Below are 22,561 nucleotides of genomic sequence, written 5' to 3'. Positions count from 1 at the left end.
TCTAATACGAAAAAGTGTAATTTTTGTGCTATGGAAGCAAATAGATGAATACACGTTGTAGAACTGATCACATGTAATCACCAGAGAGGACCTCTGTTGAAGTAAATACCGTACAACACATACTCTTGCTTTGTTGTCTTTATTGCTGCTTTCCCACTTTTGGCTGCATTACTGGTAAGATCAAAGCTTGTATTCTCAAATTCTCAGTCAAAGTTGTATTCTCATTTTAAAAAGAAACAAAGAAGACTTGAGGAAAAATTTAGTATACAATTTTTTGGTACTTTCCTGTTCTTAAGCAGCCATGTAATTCCTGTGTCTCAAGCTGTCTGTCCTCTCCTCCTTTCATATCCTTTCCCACATATTAAAAGCAAGTATCTAATAGTGTGAAACAGAAAGGAGGTTGTGTGGCTGCTTCGGTATTAATAAAACGAACAGGATTATGGCAGATGTTTGAGGCGACACACATGCTGTTAAATTTTTAGCATGCCCCTGCCATGGCTTTGGCATATGCCCATCAGAACCGTCTCAGGCAACACATAGGCAATGCCCTTGAAATACATGAACAGTTTTGGTACATGTAACAGGGAAACTTATTAGTGAAGTTCTTATTTCGCCTGTCCTGGACCTGGACCAGGCTAAGCCTTTCTTTGAAAAGTTGTTTTGTTCAGCAACATGATGTGGTATGCGACCATCAGAGCTACACTGGCAGTAGCCTCACATCTGCATATTGTATTCTAGAATATGATATTCAGAAGAGAGATAACTTCCCTGTCAAAAGGACAGTTTTCTCAGTATACACCTAATCTGCCTTTTCAGTGCTCCTTATATATACATTTGGTCATGGGCAGAACTCTGTTTAGATTAAAATATACAAAAATATACCCACCCTAGTAAATGGTAAATTCTTTTGTATTTTTTTTTCCTAAAGAGAAGCTCTATTCTGTAGAATAAATATTTTTTCATTGAACATTTAAATCTACTGCTAAAAAATGTAGTAATAATATGCAATAAGCACATTCTCCTGTTCTTCACAAGCATATGGAGCAAAGTGTATAGGCCATATACTGTATAACATAGCCAAATTTCCTCTTACATATTTCCACAAAAATTTTCTTTCACTATTATCTCCAATAGTAGCAAGATCTCCATGATTGTTTTTGCAGAATGTCCTGGCTTTCTCCATAGAGGTCCTTTCTGTGCTGAAAAAATATTGTTTGTCTCCTTTTATAATCCAGCCGTCTTCTGTGACTTCATACGCTGCAATACAGAAGAGGAATATCTGTATTATTCAGAGTTCTTACACAAAGCTGGTGTTGTTACATGATACCACACTTTAGATAAGAGAAAATAAACAGAAGCTTACTGGCAGAAGGGCCTGGTTCTGGTTTCAAGGGTGTCCCTGTAATGAAATAGGAAAAAAGTTAAGACGCAAAATGTTCACAAGTGTTGATCCAGTATAAATGTTCAATTAGTGGAAGTTATCTTAACGTCTATCGATTTTTCATATTTTAAATATTCAGTGCAGAATGTATTTCTATGGTGTCCTTAGCCTAGAGAAAAGGAGGCTGAGGGGAGACCTTATCGCTCTCTACAACTCCCTGAAAGGAGGGTGTAGAGAGCTGGAGGTTGGTCTCTGCTCCAAAGTAACAGGTGACAGGACAAGAGGAAATGACTTCAAGTTGCACCAGGGGAGGTTTAGACTGGATATTAGGAAAAATTTTTACACTGAAAGGGTTATTAAGCATTGGAATAGGCTGCCCAGGGAAGTGGTTGAGTCACCATCACTGGCAGTCTTTAAAAGACAGATAGATGTAGTGCTTAGAGACATGGTTTAGTGATGGTTTTTTTCAGTGTTAGGGTTGATGGTTGGACTAGATGATCTGACTTCCAACCTAGGCAATTCTATGATTCTATGGTGCAGAAAAAAAATGGATGTTTTACAGATCCATTACAGGCCTACATCTCTTTCTTTGTAGATTTTTGGTAAGTTTGTCTTGTACATCCTGAATGTTACCTTTATGAGGTGACTACTTGTTTATGAAAGAAAATTAAATAGTGAAAATACATTACTTTAATGTTGAATGTTGGCATACTTCGCACAATAATAAGAGATTCCTTATGGACATTGTCTTGTATCTGAACAAGAAATTCAAATCCTAAACAAATTTTTGCTTCAAAATATTTTAAATTTTATTAGTATTCATTTGTTTGTGAAACTTTCTTTTTCTGTGAAACTACTTCGTGAAGAATCACATTTGTAAAAAGCTTTTGAGAAATAATTTAAATGAAAAATTTCCACATCACATGGAGTGGGATATTGGAGCAATGTTTCTCTAAACATGCAAGGCCAAGAGCTATAAAAACATAAACCAAACATCATCTTTATATTTTTTTTTCCACAGGAATTCATCATGTATGTGTTGCTGTATGTGTAATTACATTAAGTGAAGTGTGTGACACACATGGATAATAAAAAAAGAGTCATGTCGTCTTTTAAAAATTATCTTTTGTATGATTGGTGTAAAGATTTAAAAGAAAAAGATACATGTCGATTCTGTAAATACAAAGTATTATGACTATTTCAGCATATTTCAGTATGACATTATGCACTGCTGACTAAAGACCATAATTTCTTTAGGCTATAATTTCTGCCATTCATATGCTAATAACAATTAACAGTATGCAACTACCAGTGACACTTTTGCTAATGATTTTCAGTTGTGCTGGTCATGAAGGGGAGGACTTACAAAGGAAGTTACCAGGAAAGATATCTTCAAAACTTCTCTTTGAGATAGATGTCTATGACTATTACTCTTTAAGTATGAGAAGCTGAGAATAATGTGCCTTGGTTAGAATCAGATTATTTTGAATAATTCACCAGCACAGAAATTATCTTATTTAGAAAAGTATCACTTTAAACATTACCCCTTACTGCTTGTAGGAAGGAGCCTAGGGAGCCACCAAAGCAACACCTCTGTTAGTCTTGGAAACAAAATGTCTAACTCAATGCAAAGCTATAATTGATTCCTCTCTTATTTTGCTGAACATCTTTCTCAACAGTAGTTACATTTAGGAAAAAAACAAAACCAGAAACAACCCAGAAGTATAAATGTAGAAGAATTTGCTACTAGTATGAGAGGAAGATGTGAGCCTATTGTCTTAAAGTATGTAAATTTTGAAGCTTGGATTACCATCTTTTGATTACAGCAAGCCTGTTGTTACAGAGCGTCTTTACATGTGGTCTTACAAAAGAATGGTTCTGATATGCCTGTAGTCTTGTTTAAATTATAGGTGAGGAATGTGTCCTTTTGTAGCATTCTAACTACACCCCAGCAGGAGTCAAGTTTCACTTCACAAAGGATACAGGAATTTAAAGTAATCCTTTTCTTTCAAATTGTAATCCTCTCTTTCTCCCTGTCTTCCCCCTTAGCCTCCAACTTGGAAATTCCCTATGAGCAAAAGTTCCAAGAAACATTCAGTTTCATGTCAGTCAAAGCTTCTGTTTTGACAAAAATCTGCTTTTGCGCAGAGCAGTGGATTTTGCCAGGTAATCCCTTGAGTTTGCTTTCACCTTATTTTCTATGATTCTATAATTACATAAACAAGTATATTTTCAGTAAATCTTACATATTTTTTTAATAAAAAAAAAAAAAGTTCATCATTAACAGTTGAAACATTGTATTCTGAAAGTGTCTTGAACTATTTTTCCTTATGCAAAATTCCTGTGAAATCAACCAAATTTTCTACCAGCATGTAACTTGCAGAACTTCCTGTTTTGATAGAATGGGATTACGCTTAAATTTCTTCCTAATCTGAATTTAGAGTAAAAATTAACCTACCTTTCTTTATTTCACAAATCCAGTTATGACTGGATTCACAGGGCACCTTAATCCATGATTTGGAAGACTCTTCACTGATTGCTCCACAATATTCAAACTCAGTATTGTAAAAATATTGGTTTGCCTTATAATTCACCTACAGAAGAAACACAGCTTTAGTTTTTATTCTTATCATACAGGGGAAAAAGTTGTACTCTGGAAGGAAAGAGAAGTAGCACTGAAGTTTCAAACCACTCCTTACTTTCCTCTTACGGCTGTGTATGTCGGCTATTATGTATGTGTATGTGTCCACTGTATGTGGACAATACATTTTTACAACACATATTATGTATGTGTATGTGTCCACTGTATGTGGGCAATACAAATCAGGAGAGACCTTTCTTACATATTTGCCACTTAGGAGAATCGTCTCTGTAGCTGTAGCTTGTACTCTGTGTTACCACTGCTGTGATGGTGTAACTTCAGAGTTTATTGGCCTTTTTCTTTTCAAAACCAGTATGAAGAATAATGATTTACAGTTACCCAATGGCAAGGTGAATGTTTTGGGGAATTCTTGTAGAACTTTATTCACACCAGTTACAGAAACAGCTCCAAAAGCGAAAAAGTCAGAACAGGAAGAAACCGGCAAGGTCAAATACTCACCGGCGATCCATCACCCCAGGAAAGCCCACCATCAGGATCCAAACACTGCAAACCTATCCAGAAAGGCTGAGATGACAGGGATTTTTTTCTAGAGTGTGAAAAAATGTATCATGAAAGAAGAGGATATTTGTAGTTAGCTCTCCTAAATTTTGCAAGTTACATGGGACAGTAACTCTCACACTTATTCAAGACTTCAGATTTTTAAAATAACAAAATTCTGTTGGTCAGCAAACTCCCATTAGCAAGTCAGTGAAGTTTCCGCCTTAAAATTTTCTACTTTGCAAATGGTTGTGTCGAAAACAGCGCATTGTTTTTCTTCATTGATGTTGTCATTATAGTGTTCTTTGAGAAATAAAATGTTCGGTTTTCCTGAAGCCACAATTTAGTTTCAAAATGGTTCAGTGAATGAACTTAAAAATGAGTCTGAAAGAGAAGCATTTGACCAATTTGGTTGTTGTGTTGGTTTTTTTCAATTTAAAAATGTGCAGATTATGACAAATTTTAGGAACTCCAAAAATGTCTTTGAAAATGGTACCCATATTAAACATTTTCTCAGTTCTTTTTCTTATGATTATGATGATAAACAGATATAGATCTTCAACTAATTATCTCAGGAGCAATTAAAGAATATTAAAATTTATTCCTATATAACATATTGTTACACCAAAATATCAACGATTAGATATTTTGTTTACTTACATTATTATGTTTGCTATCACTGTTTGCTCTTCTTCACTTCTTATGGCAGCCAGTTCTCCTCCAATTTCTCTGCAGAAATCTCGGGCTTCAAACCATGTTCTCTTTTGGTTTTCTTCTCTCACAAAACCCTGTGGATATAGGTAGAACACTATGTTTACAGCATGTCAAAAATAAATCTGCTGACTGCCTTGTATAAGGAAAACAGAAAAACATTCCATTACATATGTCATATATAATATGGATTAAAGAGCATGCTAATCAGATAACCTTATGTGTCACTGATAGACTGATAACTGCAGTGATTTCCATGAATAGTTGTGTAAAAGCTTGCTACATTTGTGAAATAATGTGCCATTCTCTGAAGTTTAGATGCCGTATCTATTTAGTGCTCTTCTGTCTCATGAGTAGGATTACTGGAAAAAATAATACTTACTCTGAAGCATGAATTGGTGCTATTGCTTGTATCCCAACCCAAGGGACATTTGGAATCAGAAATGTTGTCAGGAGCAAGAGGAAGAGTGATTTTTTCAGCTAGTTTTTTGCAGAGAAATTTTGCCTTTACTTCACAGTTCTGAACATCCCATAGTCCAGCTTCATTTCCAGTCCTTAGGGCAACACAACCGGCTTCATTCCCTTTGTAAGATATAAAAGAAAATTGAAATGTGTTTTAAAGTATTTCCCTTGGCATTTTTACAGCTCATGTGGTTCATTTGCAAAAGACTTTGAAGTATTAAGTGTAGTGTCTGCTCAAAGAAAGAGCATTGTAAAAAGAGGAAACCAGCAAGAGGAGTCCTTCATCCTCTTCCCTCCCCTTTGAAGAGCTTTACAAGTGCACAAACAATCCGTTGCCTACCTCTTTCCTGTGCCACTCACTGAAAAGGTTTGGCAGCCCATCGCCCAGACTGGAAGGGATTTCACCCATTGCACTCAGTTTGATTTTGCCCTTGTAAGGAATGAGAAGCCACAAAAGAAATTTTCCTGGCATCATAGAAAATCATAGAATCACTAAAGTTTGAGAAGACCTTTAAGATCATCAGGTCCAACCATTAACCTAGTATTGCCAAGTCCACCACTAAACCATGTCCCTATGTGCCACATGCACGTCTTTTAAATACCTCCACGGATGGTGACTCAACCACTTCCCTGGGAAGCCTGTTCCAACGCTTGACAACCCTTTCAGTGAGGAAATTTTTACTAATATCCAATCTAAACCTTCCCTGGTGCAACTTGAGGCCACTTGCTCTTGTCCTATCACTTTTTACTTGGGAGAGGAGTCCAACACCCACCTCACTACAACCTCCTTTCAGGTAGTTGTAGAGAGCAATAAAGTCTCCCCTGAGCTTCCTTTTCTCCAGACTAAACAATCCCAGATCCCTCAGCTGCTCCTCATAATACTTGTGCTCTAGACCCTTCACCAGCTTTGTTACTTTTCTCTGGACACACTCCAGCACCTCGATGTCTTTCTTGTGAGGGGTCCAAAAGTGAACACAGTATTTGATGTGCGACCTCACCAGTGCCAAGTACATGTATGAAAGACTCTCCTGTTTCAAAGGCAGAATGTTCCTATGTGTCTTCATGGATGTGTTTTAGCAAAGTTGGGAAACATTTTAGAACTACAACACAGAAAGTTCCTCAGTAGCATAAATTTACTCCAAAGGAAGAGTACCAGGCATTGCTGCGTTCCAGTTTGTATAGAAAACAGCTTCACCAGTCACCCACTTGAACATCCCTTGCTCTTCTGTGTCTGAGAGACCAATCCAAAAGTACTTCTCAGGGCTCAGACCAATGAGGCTGGTCAGGTAGGCTTCCTCATATCTAAAATGACAGGAGTCAGATGGGGATTAAGCCTAGGTTTCCCTTAGTCTGCTATTTCTTAGCATCCTAAATTACACAAGAATGGAATGAATGGAGTCTCCATTAGGTTTCCTTTTGCGTGGAAATATGTTGCTTAACTGGGTACCAGATGGACTGGCTTTAACAGTAGGTGAAGCCATGCTATACTGAAAAACTGCTTCTTACAGAACAGAAGCATCTGTGGTCTGTTCTTTCAGGGTAAAGTACTGGAAAACATGAATGTGTAGAATATATTTACTTAGAAAACACATACTGTATTTATTGATTTTAATGTTTTTTTTCTCCAGAAGAAGGATATCCTGTTTTTACAGTTTCACATTTTTTTCCAAAAAGTTCTTGCCTGTTTTATAAAACTCCAATATTACTGCATCAGATATAGTTTTCAAACTCTTCTCATACCTGTCTCCTATACTTGTTAAATAACCACTGCTCCTTTCACAGGTTTTCTTTGCTTCTGAAAATGTTACAGAGGTATGTCCAACCAAGTAGCAGTAAAGACCATGTCTTTCCCAGCCCTGTCAAGAACATGTGAAATGTACTTCAGTAAAAAGAGCATATGTTATAGTGCTTGAACTTCAGTCCATCAACATATTTCGATATTTCAGTCAATCAACATATAACAAACTCTTCAATCAATGTTTTTCATATAACCTAATGCAATAATAATTTGAATTCCAGTGAACTAAGGGAAATAAAGCTTAATAAACATCCAGAAAGAAGAGATTTAATGTATATGAGACCCCCTTTTTTGACAATTAGTAACTGATAAATTTTTACTGATAAAAAAATCAGAGGCACACAGAATGGAGAGTGTGTTCAGAAGCAGGTGAATAAAATGCTTCCTTGCTCAGAACCAAAGAGAGTAGTCTGTTATAGTGAGATGCTGACTCAGGTTTCCTTATGTTTCTAGCTAAAAGAACAGTAACTAAACTAATTAATTGCTTTAACTCATCCACTCACCTCAAGTCTGAGTGAAGAGGTAGCATAAAAACTATTGAAAAGCAAAAGCCTCAAAATCACAGCAGAATTCCAAGTCACTTTTCCCTTCTATACCAGCTCAAGACTCGCTTACTGCACCCAAGAAAGGTAATAGACTCTGTGTTCAGTATTTGGCTGCTGCCTAGTTCCAGGCCTCAGCTCTGTTCCCGATATGGGGTTGTGGGAAATGTTACTAAATATAGAACAGTAGTAAATAGGAAAGTGAAAAGAGAGAAAAAGAGAAGAAAAAAAAAAAAAAAGAAGCAGCAGTAGTATACAATAACTTGTTAAAAAGAAAATTAACTCATAAAAGCAATTTGATTGGTTTGATTTGGCTTCAGTAGTGAGATTTCTCATCATCTTGCATCATGTCACATAGTCCAGAAATGGTTCTCAGTCTCTACTACATCTCAGGTAACCGCAGATGGTTATAGAACAATATAATAAATATGCAGAAAACCGCAGGAATGGCTTTAGCCTCTTTCACAGACAGTTCTGAGAGATAATGAGGCTGGCTCATATTGGCCAAAAAAAGTTCAAAATTAACTTTATTTTAAAAATAGGGGAATATAGTGAAAATTGTCTCCCTGAATTTGATGTACAACCACACTTGTTAAGGAAAAAAAAAAGTTTCAGTGTCAAGTGGAGATTGTGAAAACAATGGATTTTTGATAACCAGATTCTTGACTGCACTTTCTTCTTACCTTCAGGCAGGCAGAGTCAGTCTTTGCTGTCCCAGAAACTCCTTCTACCGCGTCTCTTCTGCAGATGTAACCTAACTTTTTATCACAGGCACTGTCTGCCCAGTATCCATCCTAGGTGCAGTTTGGGAAGAGGTGAAAAATAGTGAGGCAAAACCTGTTTCCTCTGGAAAAGTGACTGATTTTTTTATATGGCTTCAATGAGACAGTAAAGGTCTATACTTTTCAGTGAATTCAAAGAACTTGTGCTCAATTTTGAGGTTACATTAAGCTAAGTGTCACAGACAGACTGTTAAGCTTTGCTTGGCATATAATTTACACTCACAGTCAGATATGAACATTTATCTACCTCGTTATCTCTGATTTAATTTTTTATTTAATTTAGAATAACCATCTTTCTGAGTGAATAAAGATACTGTTCCCTGATTTGTTTCTAAATTGAATTCATAAAAAAAATAGAAACAGAAATCACATAGAGTAGTGCTACACAAATATGGAATGATTCTACCTCTCCTGCCATAACGACACAATCTTCTTGCCCATTGATTGTGTGGGTTGGTTCTCCAGGCAACCATTTGGTGTATGTCACAGGAGTCCCATCACTCCACTCAAAGTACATTTGAGTGTGGAGATCATTCAGACCAATCCACAGCTCATCCACAGCTTCTAAGAACAGAAGTTCACTTGTGTTAGTATCCAAGTTGAAAGTCTATAAGAGCAAGATTTTATAGACGTGAGCTGAAATTGCCATGTTACAATACAAATTCATCTAGATTAAATGACAGTGGAGTTTATTTTAAGATCCAATTCACATTCTTCTTTCAAGAAGTTAAAAAATGAGACACCAGCAGGAAATGAGATTTCTCAGCTTTATCAGTAAAAGTTCATTACTGTGTCTACAGCTCGAAGGTGTCTGAGGCAGATAATGCTCTCATACACTGCAGTAACTAGAGCTGTTCTTTCCTTCAAGTGATTTCATGCAGTGAAAAACAAATGAAAAACAAAATGAAAAGAATGAAAAAGAAAATGAAGAGAGCGCTAATGATTCCTCTTGTGGCTTTTTGGTGTTTGGTTTTTTTAACCTAGATTCCTGTGGGCTTCCCTATAAATATTCATCTCAAGCAAGTATTTTTTTCTTTAAATCCTGTAAGATTTCTAATAATATAATTCTCCATTTGTACCAAACACTGCCCTGTAGAAATACTCACTGTAGCCAAGCTGAGACAGTATGAAGCCATGTTCCTCGGGGTTGTGGATACTGGCCAGATTGCCATTGCTCTCATTGCAGGAAATCAGGGCTTCTCTCCATCCTCTGGGGTCTCTGTGAATGCTGTAACAGTGATCTCCATAGAGCAACCATCCTTCTGGGCATTTAAGAGCCTCTGCATCTCCTCAAAATCAAAAGATATTTCAAGTTTTTAAACACTGCAAACAGAAGTCTAGAATAAGTGCAATTACATCTGAAATAAATTAATTAACTAACTAGAATGAAAATGGAGTGATTACAAATAAGCAGTACTATTCATTCCTTATACATGTTAAACATTGTAGTGTGTTTGCTGTTGCACACTGGACTTTTACAGAAAACATACTGCATTTAAACAAAATAATGGAGCCAACTGTAACTGGATTCATTAGTGTGAAATACTCACTTCTGGACAGAGGAATATTTCGGAATTCCATGTATAGTGTTTTCAACATGAAATAAAAATTGCTTGTGTGGTTACTGGGTTCTAGGAACATTTCCAGATTTAGATATATTTGGTTAAAGAAATAACAGTCAGAACAATCAAAGCAGAAGAACAAATGACAATGCTTTGTTTTTTTTTTTTTAATTTTAAATAGCTGTGAAATTTCATTTTAGTGACACAAATTCTGTCTTTATCAAAGGGTATTTATTTGCTTGACATACCTGATGGAAAAATGAAAGTATCTGGACTGGAGTTTTCCTTTTTACAGATATAGCCAGCTTTTATCTCACATGGCTGGTTTTCCCATTTCGCATCTTGTCTGGGATTTAGTACTGCACAGAGTTTCTCAGGCTCAGGCTCAGGTCTTCCTTCATAGAATAAACACCAAATTATTTTTATGTAGCACAGTTTTTATGTCAGCAGCTGAAAGAACAATTTTCTTCCATCCTTTTCAAGTGTCAATTATGAACTGATGACTTCATTGCTACAGTTACTTTTCTACTGGAGATAAGGAAATGTAATTTAAAAGTACTCATCAAAAGATTTCTTTCCGTGCTTGTTGCATAATTCACACTTTCTGCCATATTTGATTGCAGAATAGTGGTCTCAAAAATAAATTTTGTGAAAATTGTTGGCTGGCACAGAAGAGAGACTAAACTTTGAGCCCTTACTGATGGAAAGGCTGTGGCAAGTCCTTTCCTAATCAGCCGGTGCATAGGGGTCAGCCACACATCTGCTGAGGACTATGTAGCTCACAACCAGTTGCAGAATAAATTATGTTGTTGCCCAGTCAGTAGGTGCTAGACTGAAGAGTCCAGACATCGCAGGGGTACCTGGTGCTGCTACAGGTGCAACACCATACACAGACTGTAGGAAATCAAAGTTCTTAGTTTCACAGCTCATAAAACATCTAGTTTAATACACATTTTGAGGTCAGGACCCAGTTATGTTAATAGGACTGAGTAGTGAACTTAAAACACTCCATTACATTCATTAAATCAGAGGACACAGTTTTGAGCTAATATCTTTGGGCAGGAACACAGTAAAGCAGCATCTTAACACAGTTCATATTCAGACAAGGAATTTTACAGATGTGAAGAGAGAAGAGGGTTCTTCAGAGTAAGAACCATCAGCTGCTAACAGTATGAAGAAATTTCAAAACCCAAAAATTGGAGCTCTAGCTCTGCACTGTAGAGGTAAACAAAGCTCAGCGAATGAATATTATTTGTTGAAAATATGAGACAAAACCAAAATGCCACCGATCTGTGGGATATGTTGTCTGGCAGTTGAGTATGGAGCAGTGGGAACCTAGACTGGACAAAGCCTGAGAGGGTAGGCTTCTTCTTCATGGGGGCATGTTATATGGCTTCTCATTTCTAGAGCTGTGTTTAGCAGAGCACAAAAATAATCATATGGAATTCCTAAAATAAAATATAAGGCACATCTTTTAGATGAAGCATACCAAATCACATGTGACTTCAAATTTCCTCATTTTCTCAATGCCCTTGCAGGGTAGTCTTTCCTTTCTGTGTGAAGTTCTGGTCCAGCAGCTTTCAGTGGTGTGCTGGAACAAAAAAGTTCCACTCAGAGCCTTTGGAAAGGTCCTTTCTGCTTGTCCCTTCAGCAACTTGGCTTCAGATTTGCTCTTTGCTGCAAGCAGAACTTCCTCACATGCCCTCACACTTGCTGTATGTCACTCCTTTGCCTGTCTCTGCAACTGGCCCGCTGGGAGATTCTCCAGGACTACTGTCCTTGGGGAATGGTCAGTGTTTTCCTCTTTTCAGAGAGGTCCACGGTGTGATAACTTACTTTTTTTTTTCCTCCCCCCAAAAAGTTCAACTTAGAATAATTTTGCAGTAAACTGGAAATGTGTAGGTTAACTCATCATAATAGCCATCACGTGGGGATACAGGAACTCCCAACAGTGTGGGCTGCTTGACGTGAGAGCCAGCTGCTCTCCTTCTCTGCAAGGCTTAAGGAGTTTGACCAGCTCAGCAGAAGGTAGAAAACCCTCTACCAGACTCAGCAACTCTGGGCTTTCCCTTCCATCCTCTGTGCCAGATAAAAACAGGTGGCACCTCTGAGGCTTAGGGAAGGCCAAAAGATGGAGTATGTGTGCATTTATTCAGCAAGCAAACATTCAGCGTTTGCTGCAACCAGCTGTTGCCATGACAATCATTAAGCGCCTTTCAAAGATAAACCGCCAATGCTGTGAACTCTGTTTACAGTCTCTCTTGAATGTTAAAGAGGAGACAAGAAACGGGGAAAAGCATAAAATTGAAGGGGAAGGCTTTGCAAGACTGATGCTCACTGACAGCTGAGTCCTTGCAGGATGCGGGATCTGATAACCCTTGTGAGAGTTGAAAAGACACAGAGTGACTTGAAGGCATTCCTAACATGCTACAGCTCAACTATTGCTTTTCACTTTATCTGTTTCTGATAGGAGATGAGTTTATTTGACTCTTCTGCTTGAAATCCTTGTGGTATATCCAGTGAAGAAAAGCATTATTTTCAGCTTTTTAATCTCACATATCTCATAAACCTTTCAACTCTTATTTCCTTGTGTTCATGGGGAATACAACAGGACAGTAATTAATATGCATTCAGCATTCTGGCGGGAAAGATTCATCCCAAAAACTTAAAAAAACAGTTACTACCTTGTGCCCAGTTAAAGTATCTGAAGGGAATGCCACCGCTCCACTGCCAGCCACTGTTGAGATTCAAGCTGTTAAGCCCAATCCAGAGAGAGGATCTCTTGCTGTCAATCAAATCTAGGTAGCAGAAAGAGTTGAATTCTAATGAGATTTGTTAGGAAAAGCTCTGCATTTTCAAAGTTTGGAGGAAAATAATAAATGTCTGCTTGGTGATTTCTGTGTTCAGTACAGAATCCACATTTGCTGGTAATAAACTCAGAGAATGGTAAAAGACTATTTTGCATATTAGTTTATCTGAATTTAAGGTTATTCTATAGTTGTCTATAAACAATAAGCTTTGAAAATGGAAACACTGAATATTTATGTTACAAGTTTGATTGTGATGCAATTGATACAGGCCTTAGTTCTACACTTTATGCACAAGTCCAGAAATTCATTAGATTTTTAATAGTGTTTTGTATAAAACTTGTATGGTATTTCCAAAAATCTAATTCATTAGATGACTGTGAAGAGTACTGATTTCTTAACACAAAAGTCATATAATGACTGCCTTCCATAATGCCTTTCCTTCTTGTAAGGTCCATTTCTGGGACCTTTCTGGTGTTTTCTGAGCGTGAGCCAACTTTTGCTTAGTCAGCTGGAAATTCTTAATTTTCTTTGAAAAAAAAATAATAATAGAAATAATTTCAAGTGGCAATTCCACAACTTACAAATGTGCCACCTGTAAAAAGCTTAATTTACAGTAATTGTGCTATTTCTCTAGCAGTACATATACTATTATTACCTTGGCTATTCATTGTGATGTGATTAAATCACTGAAACATTTGTAATCAGTCAAAAAAACTATTAGACACTTTTTACAGACTACTGCTTATTAGTTCACCTCTTAGATATATTTCTTCATGTATCTCTGTGACACTTAATAATTCTGCGTTCTGTTGCTGGCAGCTCTTCCTTGCTTGGTGCCACGTGAGAGCTGACTGGTAGTTTATCTGGTAGTAGGTTCCTGTCAAAGGATCTGTACTCCAAAATCTGTCATTGTCTGTGTAAGAGAAAGGAGATTTGGTATTGAAGTTTATTATAAACATCTTACACAAAATGTTATGAGGTAATTAACTGCAAGCTTACTGGTGAAATGAGATTCTGGAGCAAATAAGGCTCAGAACTCCCAAACTCATAGTCTTCTGTTAACTTGTTCTATGTTAAGTAAAAGAGACTCTGCCATTGACATTAGGAGAGATGGGCCTTTCATCCTCTATTTTCAGTTTCTCCTGTCAAATCTAATAATCTCCAGGTGAAAATGTGTAAAGAGATCAATAAAGCAAAACTGGACCTTAGTCATTGTCCGCTCTGAAAACCTTTTCAGCATCGCATGGGCCATGCTCAAATTAATTCTTGGCTGAAATGGAACTGAAATGCAAATATTCCCAATGATGGAAAGTTTGCTTTTCAAACTATGCCATCATTAGTTACATTTGCCACACTACAGGCTTGGGGAAGAGTGGCTGGAAAGCAGCCTTGTGGAAAAGGACCTGGGAGTGTTGGTCGACAGCTGGCTGAATATGAGCTAGCAGTGTGCCCAGGTGGCCAAGACCAATATCAGGCCAAGACCTGGCCTGTATCAGGAATGGTACTGGGTCACCATCCCTGGAGGTATTTAAAGGAGGTGTAGATGTAGTGCTGAGGGACATGATTTAGTGGTGGACTTGGCAGTGTTAGGTTAACAGTTGGACTTGATGATCTTAAAGGCCTTTTCCAACTTAAATGATTCTATGATTTTTTTAAACTGTATTCATTATTTCTAGTCTGCATGTGCTTTAGGTAATTGGAATTTAGGGCAAGTGCTAGTAGGCTGTGATTACAAGTTCCCCTAACTTTCTGGTTTTTGAGGAAAAGATGTTTAATTTCTTGAATTATTCATTAGAAGAAATGTTTCCTATTTTTATTGTATTACTTTATTGCTGATTGACTTCAGATTTTTAACATTCTCCTTTAATTGTAGATTCAGGTGTTAGTGAGAGTGTCCCAAGAATTTTATAATGCCAAATACTTCATGTATGCCAGTCTATAAAGTGAGGATGTTCTGGGATTTTTCAAGCTCAGCATGCAATCTTGCACCAGGAAATAATTTGCAGTAACATCAGTGAAAGCGGTGGTGGTGGCTGGTGGTTGGTAATGAGTTGAACCTGGTTTCCCAGAGCAACACTCCTATCAAAATGACAAATAGTGATATAGCACTTAAAAATTAAGTCTGAGGCAGCATTTTTAATGTCTTCATTAACACCGTATTTTGGTGTCCTTCATCCTGAACTCAGATACATGTACGTTTATCGGTTCAGATAACGCTATCTTGTAGTGTTATCTTAAACATTACAAGGGAAAGGCTCATGATGTTGCTATTTCAGTAAGGCCTTTGAGCCAAACATCTGATTTTATGCCTTTCAGAAAACAAACTACATCCTCCTGTGCCTGCCAACCAAACTTGTGATACAGAACAAGGATTTGCATGCATAGAAAAGGTTATACTACTGTTATCACAAATAGCAATGAAACAAGGAGAATTAGGCTGTGAGTAGCATCTCAATTTTCAGATGATTTTATGCTGAACACTGTCATATTTAAAGCATACTGGTCTTCTCCTGGGTGGTAGCTACTGATGGACACACCCAGACACTTTTCAGTCTGACTGTAGACTCATAGGAATCTCAGAATCTTCATGGTTGGAAGGGACCTTTGAGATCATCGAGTCCAACCACAAAAGCAACCCAAACCCCCCCCCCCCCCCCCCCCAAAAAAAAAAACCAAAAAAAAACCCCACCAAACAAACAGACACAACCCAACAATCTCGGGCACTAGAGCATGCCCTGAAGTGCCACATCTACACGTTTCTTAAATACCTCCAGGGGTGGCGACTCCACCACCTCCCTGGGCAGGCTGTTCCAGTGCCTGACCACCCTCTCAGTAAAGTCATTCTTCCTAATATCTACTCTAATCCTCCCCTGCCGCAACTGCAGACCATTTCCTCTGCTCCTGTCATTATTCGTTTGGGAGAAGAGGCCAACACCCACCTCTCTACAACCTCCTTTCAGGGAGTTGTAGAGGACGATGAGGTCCCCCCTCAGCCTCCTCTTCTCCAAACTAAACCTGCCCAGTTCCCTCAGTCTCTCCTCGTATGACTTGTTCTCTAGACCCCTCACCAGCTTGGTGGCTCTCCTCTGGACACGCTCCAGCAGCTCAATGTCCTTCCTGTAGTGAGGGGCCCAGAACTGAACACAGCCCTCGAGGTGAGGCCTCACCAGTGCCCAGTACAGAGGCACCATCACTGCCCTACTCCTGCTGGCCACGCTGTTCCTGATACAGGCCAGGATGCTGTTGGCCTTCTTGGCCACCTGGGCACACTGCTGGCTCATGTTAAGCCGGCTGTCCACCAAGACCCCCAGGTCCTTTTCTGCTGGGCAGCTTCCCAGCCACTCTTCCCCCAGCCTGTAGCTTTGCCTGGGGTTGTTGTGATCGAAATGCATGACCCGGCACTTGGCCTTCTGTAGGGGAATGGTATGGCATGGCAGAGACATTTTTGAGTAAAATAACATCATGACAAGGTTTTTCCCTTCTACATTAGTAACAGTGTCTCAGCATTGATACCTAACAGTGTTGGGTTCTAGCATCTATGTCAGCGTTTCAGACTTACTGCTGGTTGGACAGAACCCATACAAGTGGTCCGTGTCGAAGTTGGGGGTGGTGGCACACCAGAGCAAGCCATCTGACCTGCCAGCAGCCGTGCACCCGGCGTGCCATTTACCGCTCAGCCGGAAGGGGAAGACACATGGAGCTCCGTTGGCATTTCCCAACAGTGTAAACAGATCTGAGGAGGCAAAAGAGAAACGATAATATAGGTGCAGGAACCTGGGGGGACCCAATTCTCTATGTGTCTGTTCACTCCGTACAAGTAAGTGGAGAAAGAGTTGCAAGCGTTACACCAGTGTAACTGGGGACATACTGTCACCATAAGAGTTCTTCCAAGGAAGTTCTAGGTAGGTCTTGCAATTTACCATTTACTTATGATTGTGCCAGCTGTAATGGCTGGAAATAGAGCCGTTTCATGCTGTAGTCAAGAACTATGAAAAAACTGTAGTGATCTTTGTCTCATATATTTAAGATAATTTTCTAAAAATAACATTAGTTTGCTTTTCATGTAGCTTAACTTCCCATCATTCATTTAACTGTTAAATGTCGTGGGGTGTTTTATCATCTGAAATCTTGTAAAGGAACTGAATGGTAGTGTGCATGGAATTATTTCCTTATATTCACTATAGGAGTGTTAGACTTAAAGATTTTTGCCTTTAATCCAAGAACGCTAACACAATTTCACTAGTACTAGTGTGCAGTTAAATAAAGCACTTTGATTAAAGCTAGCAATTAAAAATAGCCTAGATCCACCTTTTGCTTTAAAAGTAAAGGGAAAAAAAAATGCGTATTTTGCACATACTATATTCTCTCTGAAGCTAAGCACCCGTACATCTCCAGGATGGAGGAACACAGGCCTGAGTATGTGAAAGAATCATCCTCCAGTCCAGCATTGCCAAAGGTGGAACAGTTGATGTTAGACTAAGGGGAGCAGAAGTCAAAGGACCCTATCTATGAGGCAAACAAGTGGGTTCAAGACACTGTCAGGATTAACCTTTAAACTTTACCTTCATGGCCTTTAGAACACAAATCATCCATGGTGCCATAGATCTTCCATTTATTCATCATCACTGATCCTGTGTTCACCGTGATATTGCCTTCTTTTCCTTTGCCAGCACTGAGAAATAAATCTTCCCCTTGGATTGCCAAGGTTGCATTTCTGCACTCCCATTTCTGGAATTCACTTTTCTTGTTGCAGGGGTACAAAGAAATTTTAGCCTGGTTTTGCTTGTAGGGCACTCCCAAACATTGTGCAAATGCCATGCTCATCACCTGGTGGTCAGACACCCACCTGAATTTTTGCAGCTCAGTGTTTTTGTTGCAAGCAGCTGTTGTGACTGCATGAGAACTCTGAGCAATTAAACAGAGCTTAGTATCCTCATTGCGTATTAAAAATATTTCATTGTCTGTAAAACAAAATAATCTGAATTAATGTATTTATGGTGAGCACATGATGAGGGGAGCTTGTGAGGAAGGAGCTGTGCTGTTGATTCTATGCTGATCTGACTCATCAGGAGACTATAAATGAGTCACTTTTGCAAAGATCAAACAGCGTTTTCAAGACTATTATTTTCTTCTGGGAATGAAAAATAACTGCAATTCATGTAAATACAATACAGAGGAATAAGAGCACATAAAAAACGTTATGACAACTTCAAAAATGTCATCACTATAATGGAATTTTCATGAGTATAGTGGATTTTATTTTTCTAAATCCCCTCTGAAATAGACATTTCCTTCAACATTTCCAAAAGAGACCTTACTGAGGATTTGGAAGTTTACCATCACTCCATGCACTATAGATTTAACTCGCTCACATCACATACGTAACGTAATCTGCACAGGGTTGCATTTGTGCTTAATACAGTTAGTGAGTGAGCCTTCTGTGACTCTTGCTCTTTCTATAATTGGCATGTTCTGTTATGATTTGGGGTTTTTGGAGGTGAAAAACTGTGGAACAGTGACTTGATATCTTGCCTTAGAATCATAGAATGATAGCATCATTCAGGTTGGAAGAGACCCTTGGGATCATCGAGTCCAACCATCAACCCCACTCTACAAAGTTCTCCCCTACACCATATCCCCCAACACCACATCTAAAGGACTCTTAAACACATTCAGGGATGGTGACTCAACCACCTCCCTGGGCAGCCTATTCCAGTGTCTGACCGCTCTTTCTGTGAAGAACTGTTTCCTAATGTCCAGTCTAAACCAACCCTGTTGGAGCTTGAAGCCATTCCCTCTCGTTCTGTCATTAATTACCTGTGAGAAGAGATCAGCACCAACCTCTCTACAATGTCCTTTCAAGTAGTTGTAGAGCATGATGAGGTCTCCCCTCAGCCTCCTCTTCCTCAAACTAACCAGCCCCAGCTCCCTCAATCGTTCTTCATAAGATTTATTCTCCAGGCCCTTCACCAGCTTCGTTGCCCTCCTCTGCACCTCCTCCAGCACCTCAATATCTCTCTTGTATTGAGGTGCCCAAAACTGGACACAATACTCCAGGTGTGGCCTCACCAGTGCTGAGTACAGGGGGACAGTCACCTCCCTACTTCTGCTGGTCACGCTATTTCTAATACAAGCCAGGATGCCATTGGCTTTCTTGGCCACCTGGGCACACTGCTGGCTCACATTCAGCCGCTTGTCAACTAGAACCCCCAGGTCCTTTTCTGCCAGGCAGCTTTCCAGCTACACTTCCCCAAGCCTTGTTCCAATATCCTCTCATTAGTACATCTATCATAAGAAATCAACATCATTCACACAATCAAATCACGAACATTCTCACAAGAACCAACAGCAGGCACTATATAGAGGTAAAGATGCTATAGGTGTCTGTCTGTGCATCGTTATGGAAAGACAAGCTAGCTAACACTCCTGAAGGGTTATAGGCAGCCTAATTTAGTAATCCATCAAGGTAAGTAGGTCCTGCTGGGAGGGGCAGCCCAGGACCGCAGTTGTACGGCCAACATGTAAAGCAGATCATTCAGTGCTGGGCATTGGCCTGTGAATACAGCTGCCTGCTTTTCAAAACATCAAGTAGTATACAGCTCCCACTGGCTTTGGGCCATGAGAGGGTTAAATTTGGACTGCGGGGAATATTCTGTGGGACAGTTCTCTGTGCCTTAAATCCCCACCTGGGAACAGAGATATAGTATCACCCCCTATCCATCTGAGAGCATAACCACATAAGGGACAGTGAGATACCCTTCCAAACACTAAAGTAAATTTGTAGGACAAAGGTAGAGGATGTTAGGGCACAGCCAATGTTGAGTAGTGAACAGAGCAGAAAGTGTCCGGGAAATTCTGGGAATCTATGACAGGAAGAATAGTTCTTATTAGGATATCTGTATTTAATGCTTGAGCTCTCCCAGGAGGGGCCTGTATTACTTTGACCAGCTTAGTAATCTACAGAAGTTTCACTTCTTCAGATCTAAATTTGGCGCTAAGACCTAGTTTCTTCTTTCTTTGTCCATTTAGACAGAAAGTCTGAAACCTTATTAAATCTTTAATTTCTTACTTCTAACTAAGTGCTTCATGTAGTGCCCCAAGTTTCAGCTATTCTCCCACGTAGTATTTTTGGGTCTAATAATAGTTCTCACTGGAAACTGTGAGGTTCTTGCTTGGGCTATCACATGGGTTTGGATCCCAACTTGCAGAGGAGAGGGGAGACCCCCTTTTTCCACAGGCTAGTGCTGGCACAGCTCACACTGCTTTTGGAAGCTGTCATTTGTATCCCACTCCTCCAAAAATTTAATGAATTGAAAGATAAAGGGAAAATGTCCTTGAACCTTATCACCATCCATACACCAAAGTGGAACTGTGATCTGTCCTTGGCCAACTTCAGAACCTTAACTACACCTCTCATCCTTACTCTGAAAGCTGTAGTGGTGGTTCCAGGGCTGTTCTCGACTCTGATCTTTTTAATATGTTTTTCACTGGCATCTGCTCGGCCACAGTATTGCATCACATCAGTCCACAAGCTCCATTTCATCCCACACAACCTCATCCTAAGGCTAGGAGATACACATTCAGCACCCTATTTAATTCCTTTCTCTTTTTCTTTTTTCATAACTCAGTCACATATACAGACAAGGACTATGGAGCACACTGTGAAGTCCGTTTACTTCACAGAGAAGACATAACCAAAAATTAAGTTGTATCCAAAGGGACATCTTTATCCACATACATGACCCTGTCCTGACTTCCGATTCCCAGCTTTACCGCATCTTGACTCTTCCCTTCTCTTTAAAAGTAAACAAATATCTCTATATCTGCATCTTTTTTAAACTTCTGCGCACCACTCCAGTTAGGATGAATGTGCAATGCAGGACAGCCAAGCTGCATGAAAATCTTAAACAGCCTGAGAAACAAGCAAGACAACAAAAATGCCCCACTTTCACATCCACTTTTGCTGTGGGTAAAAAACAAAGACTCACCGAGTGTCTGAAAAGTGGTGTGAACGAAAGAGAGGAAAACTAAAACTGTAGAAAAATTCAGGTGTTTCATTTCTTTCTTCTTATTCACAAAGAGATGAGCTGAAATTAATTGCTGCAGTAGAAGTCCTTAAGGAACCAGTTGGTGCGAGCTCCTCCTCAGTTTTGGAGAGTTTTAGTTAAAAGAGAAAACTCTACGTTCTAAATAAGGAAATATCCTGTCACATGTGGTATTTTGAAATCTATAAATAATTACAAAATTCAAACATTGCCTCTGAAAGTGAAGTTTCCTTTCATTCGAATGCTAGTGGCAAAGTTCGAGCAGCTCAACATCATTCCGCTAAATTATTAACTTTCTTTGTTCTGCTCTGGGATTGTAAAGTCCTGACCGTCAAAAACAAAGCAGCAGGGAGTGCACTTTAGATGGATGCACTTTAAATCTCATACATACATACCTGGGAAACTCAGAAAAAAAAATACGCAAATTTCTTGGCCAGATAGGCCTTCGCTGCTACAAAAGACGTATTCATTTAATCTAGTGCACAGAGCAACGTTGACTATTTCAGTATGAAAAATTAACCCAGACAGGAAAATTTTATTTTGCTTGGTAACTTGGCAAACTGGGCACTATGTATACTCCTGCCTTTTATCTGCTGTGTTTTAACAACTGGTAAAACTACTGTGCTGTTACTTCATGTGAATTTATCTCAGGAGAAGAAATACAAATCAGCCAAATCTTTAAAAACCAGTGATTTTGACAACAAAACTGTCTTTCAAAATTATTTAATTCATAAAGTACAGATAAATTTTAATCCTTAATAATTCTTTCTTTGTACCAAATGTAAATGAGACAAGAAAAAATGAATATTCTCAAACATACAAATGAGCTGCAGCCCTTTATTAAGTGGAAATCAACTTCAGCTGTGATGCAAAACCCCTCAATTATTTTGAAGGAAAAGGAGGAAAGATATTCAGCAGAAATTGCCCTTAGAATTTTCTCTCATTTTTCACAATATATTCTGCAAAGGCAGAATATACGTCACAGGCAGAATAAACGTCACTTAATGTGAGAGAAGAAACCCATTTGGAGAGCTAGGGTCTTCAGAGGTGTGTTACCAATATCAACTATCAAAATATCAAAATTATAAATAATGATATTATTTCGGGTTTGGGTTTTTTTTCATCTGTTTACTCTTTTCATTTGGCTTGCCTTTATTGTTAGCCATCAAAAGCACTGAATCCAATTCAGTGTCAGTATTTACAAAAAAAAAGGGAAATATGGGTATGTGTTGTAACTTACACGAAGGAAAAATAATGGGTGTAAGATCAAGGGAACTGTCAGTAAAAATAATTTGAGTACATAATACCCTTCATTCCCAGTCCTCTGCA

The 22,561-nt window shown here is 38.8% G+C and overlaps 1 protein-coding gene across 1 annotated transcript in view; it reads right to left on the bottom strand.

Moving 5' to 3' along the window:
• The window catches only part of LOC141470802 (macrophage mannose receptor 1-like), a 35,453-nt gene extending 14,208 nt beyond the window's left edge, over positions 1-21,245 (bottom strand). Inside the window, exons 1-17 of the mRNA XM_074157053.1 lie at positions 21,176-21,245; positions 17,750-18,148; positions 16,747-16,920; positions 13,942-14,100; positions 13,062-13,175; positions 10,626-10,772; positions 9,922-10,104; positions 9,222-9,379; positions 8,717-8,827; positions 7,434-7,549; positions 6,847-6,995; positions 5,614-5,813; positions 5,181-5,308; positions 4,482-4,569; positions 3,840-3,975; positions 1,364-1,399; positions 1,094-1,257 (exon numbers count right to left, since the gene is read on the bottom strand). Of these exons, the coding sequence (XP_074013154.1) occupies positions 1,094-1,257; positions 1,364-1,399; positions 3,840-3,975; positions 4,482-4,569; positions 5,181-5,308; positions 5,614-5,813; positions 6,847-6,995; positions 7,434-7,549; positions 8,717-8,827; positions 9,222-9,379; positions 9,922-10,104; positions 10,626-10,772; positions 13,062-13,175; positions 13,942-14,100; positions 16,747-16,920; positions 17,750-18,148; positions 21,176-21,245 (2,532 nt within the window). The remainder of the gene's footprint in view (positions 1-1,093; positions 1,258-1,363; positions 1,400-3,839; positions 3,976-4,481; positions 4,570-5,180; positions 5,309-5,613; positions 5,814-6,846; positions 6,996-7,433; positions 7,550-8,716; positions 8,828-9,221; positions 9,380-9,921; positions 10,105-10,625; positions 10,773-13,061; positions 13,176-13,941; positions 14,101-16,746; positions 16,921-17,749; positions 18,149-21,175) is intronic.
• Between the last annotated feature and the right edge of the window lie 1,316 nt (positions 21,246-22,561).

Source organism: Numenius arquata, chromosome 12 (assembly GCF_964106895.1).
Source record: "Numenius arquata chromosome 12, bNumArq3.hap1.1, whole genome shotgun sequence".
In the NCBI taxonomy this organism is placed as follows: Eukaryota; Metazoa; Chordata; class Aves; order Charadriiformes; family Scolopacidae; genus Numenius; species Numenius arquata.
This window is presented reverse-complemented; position numbering and strand designations above follow the sequence as displayed.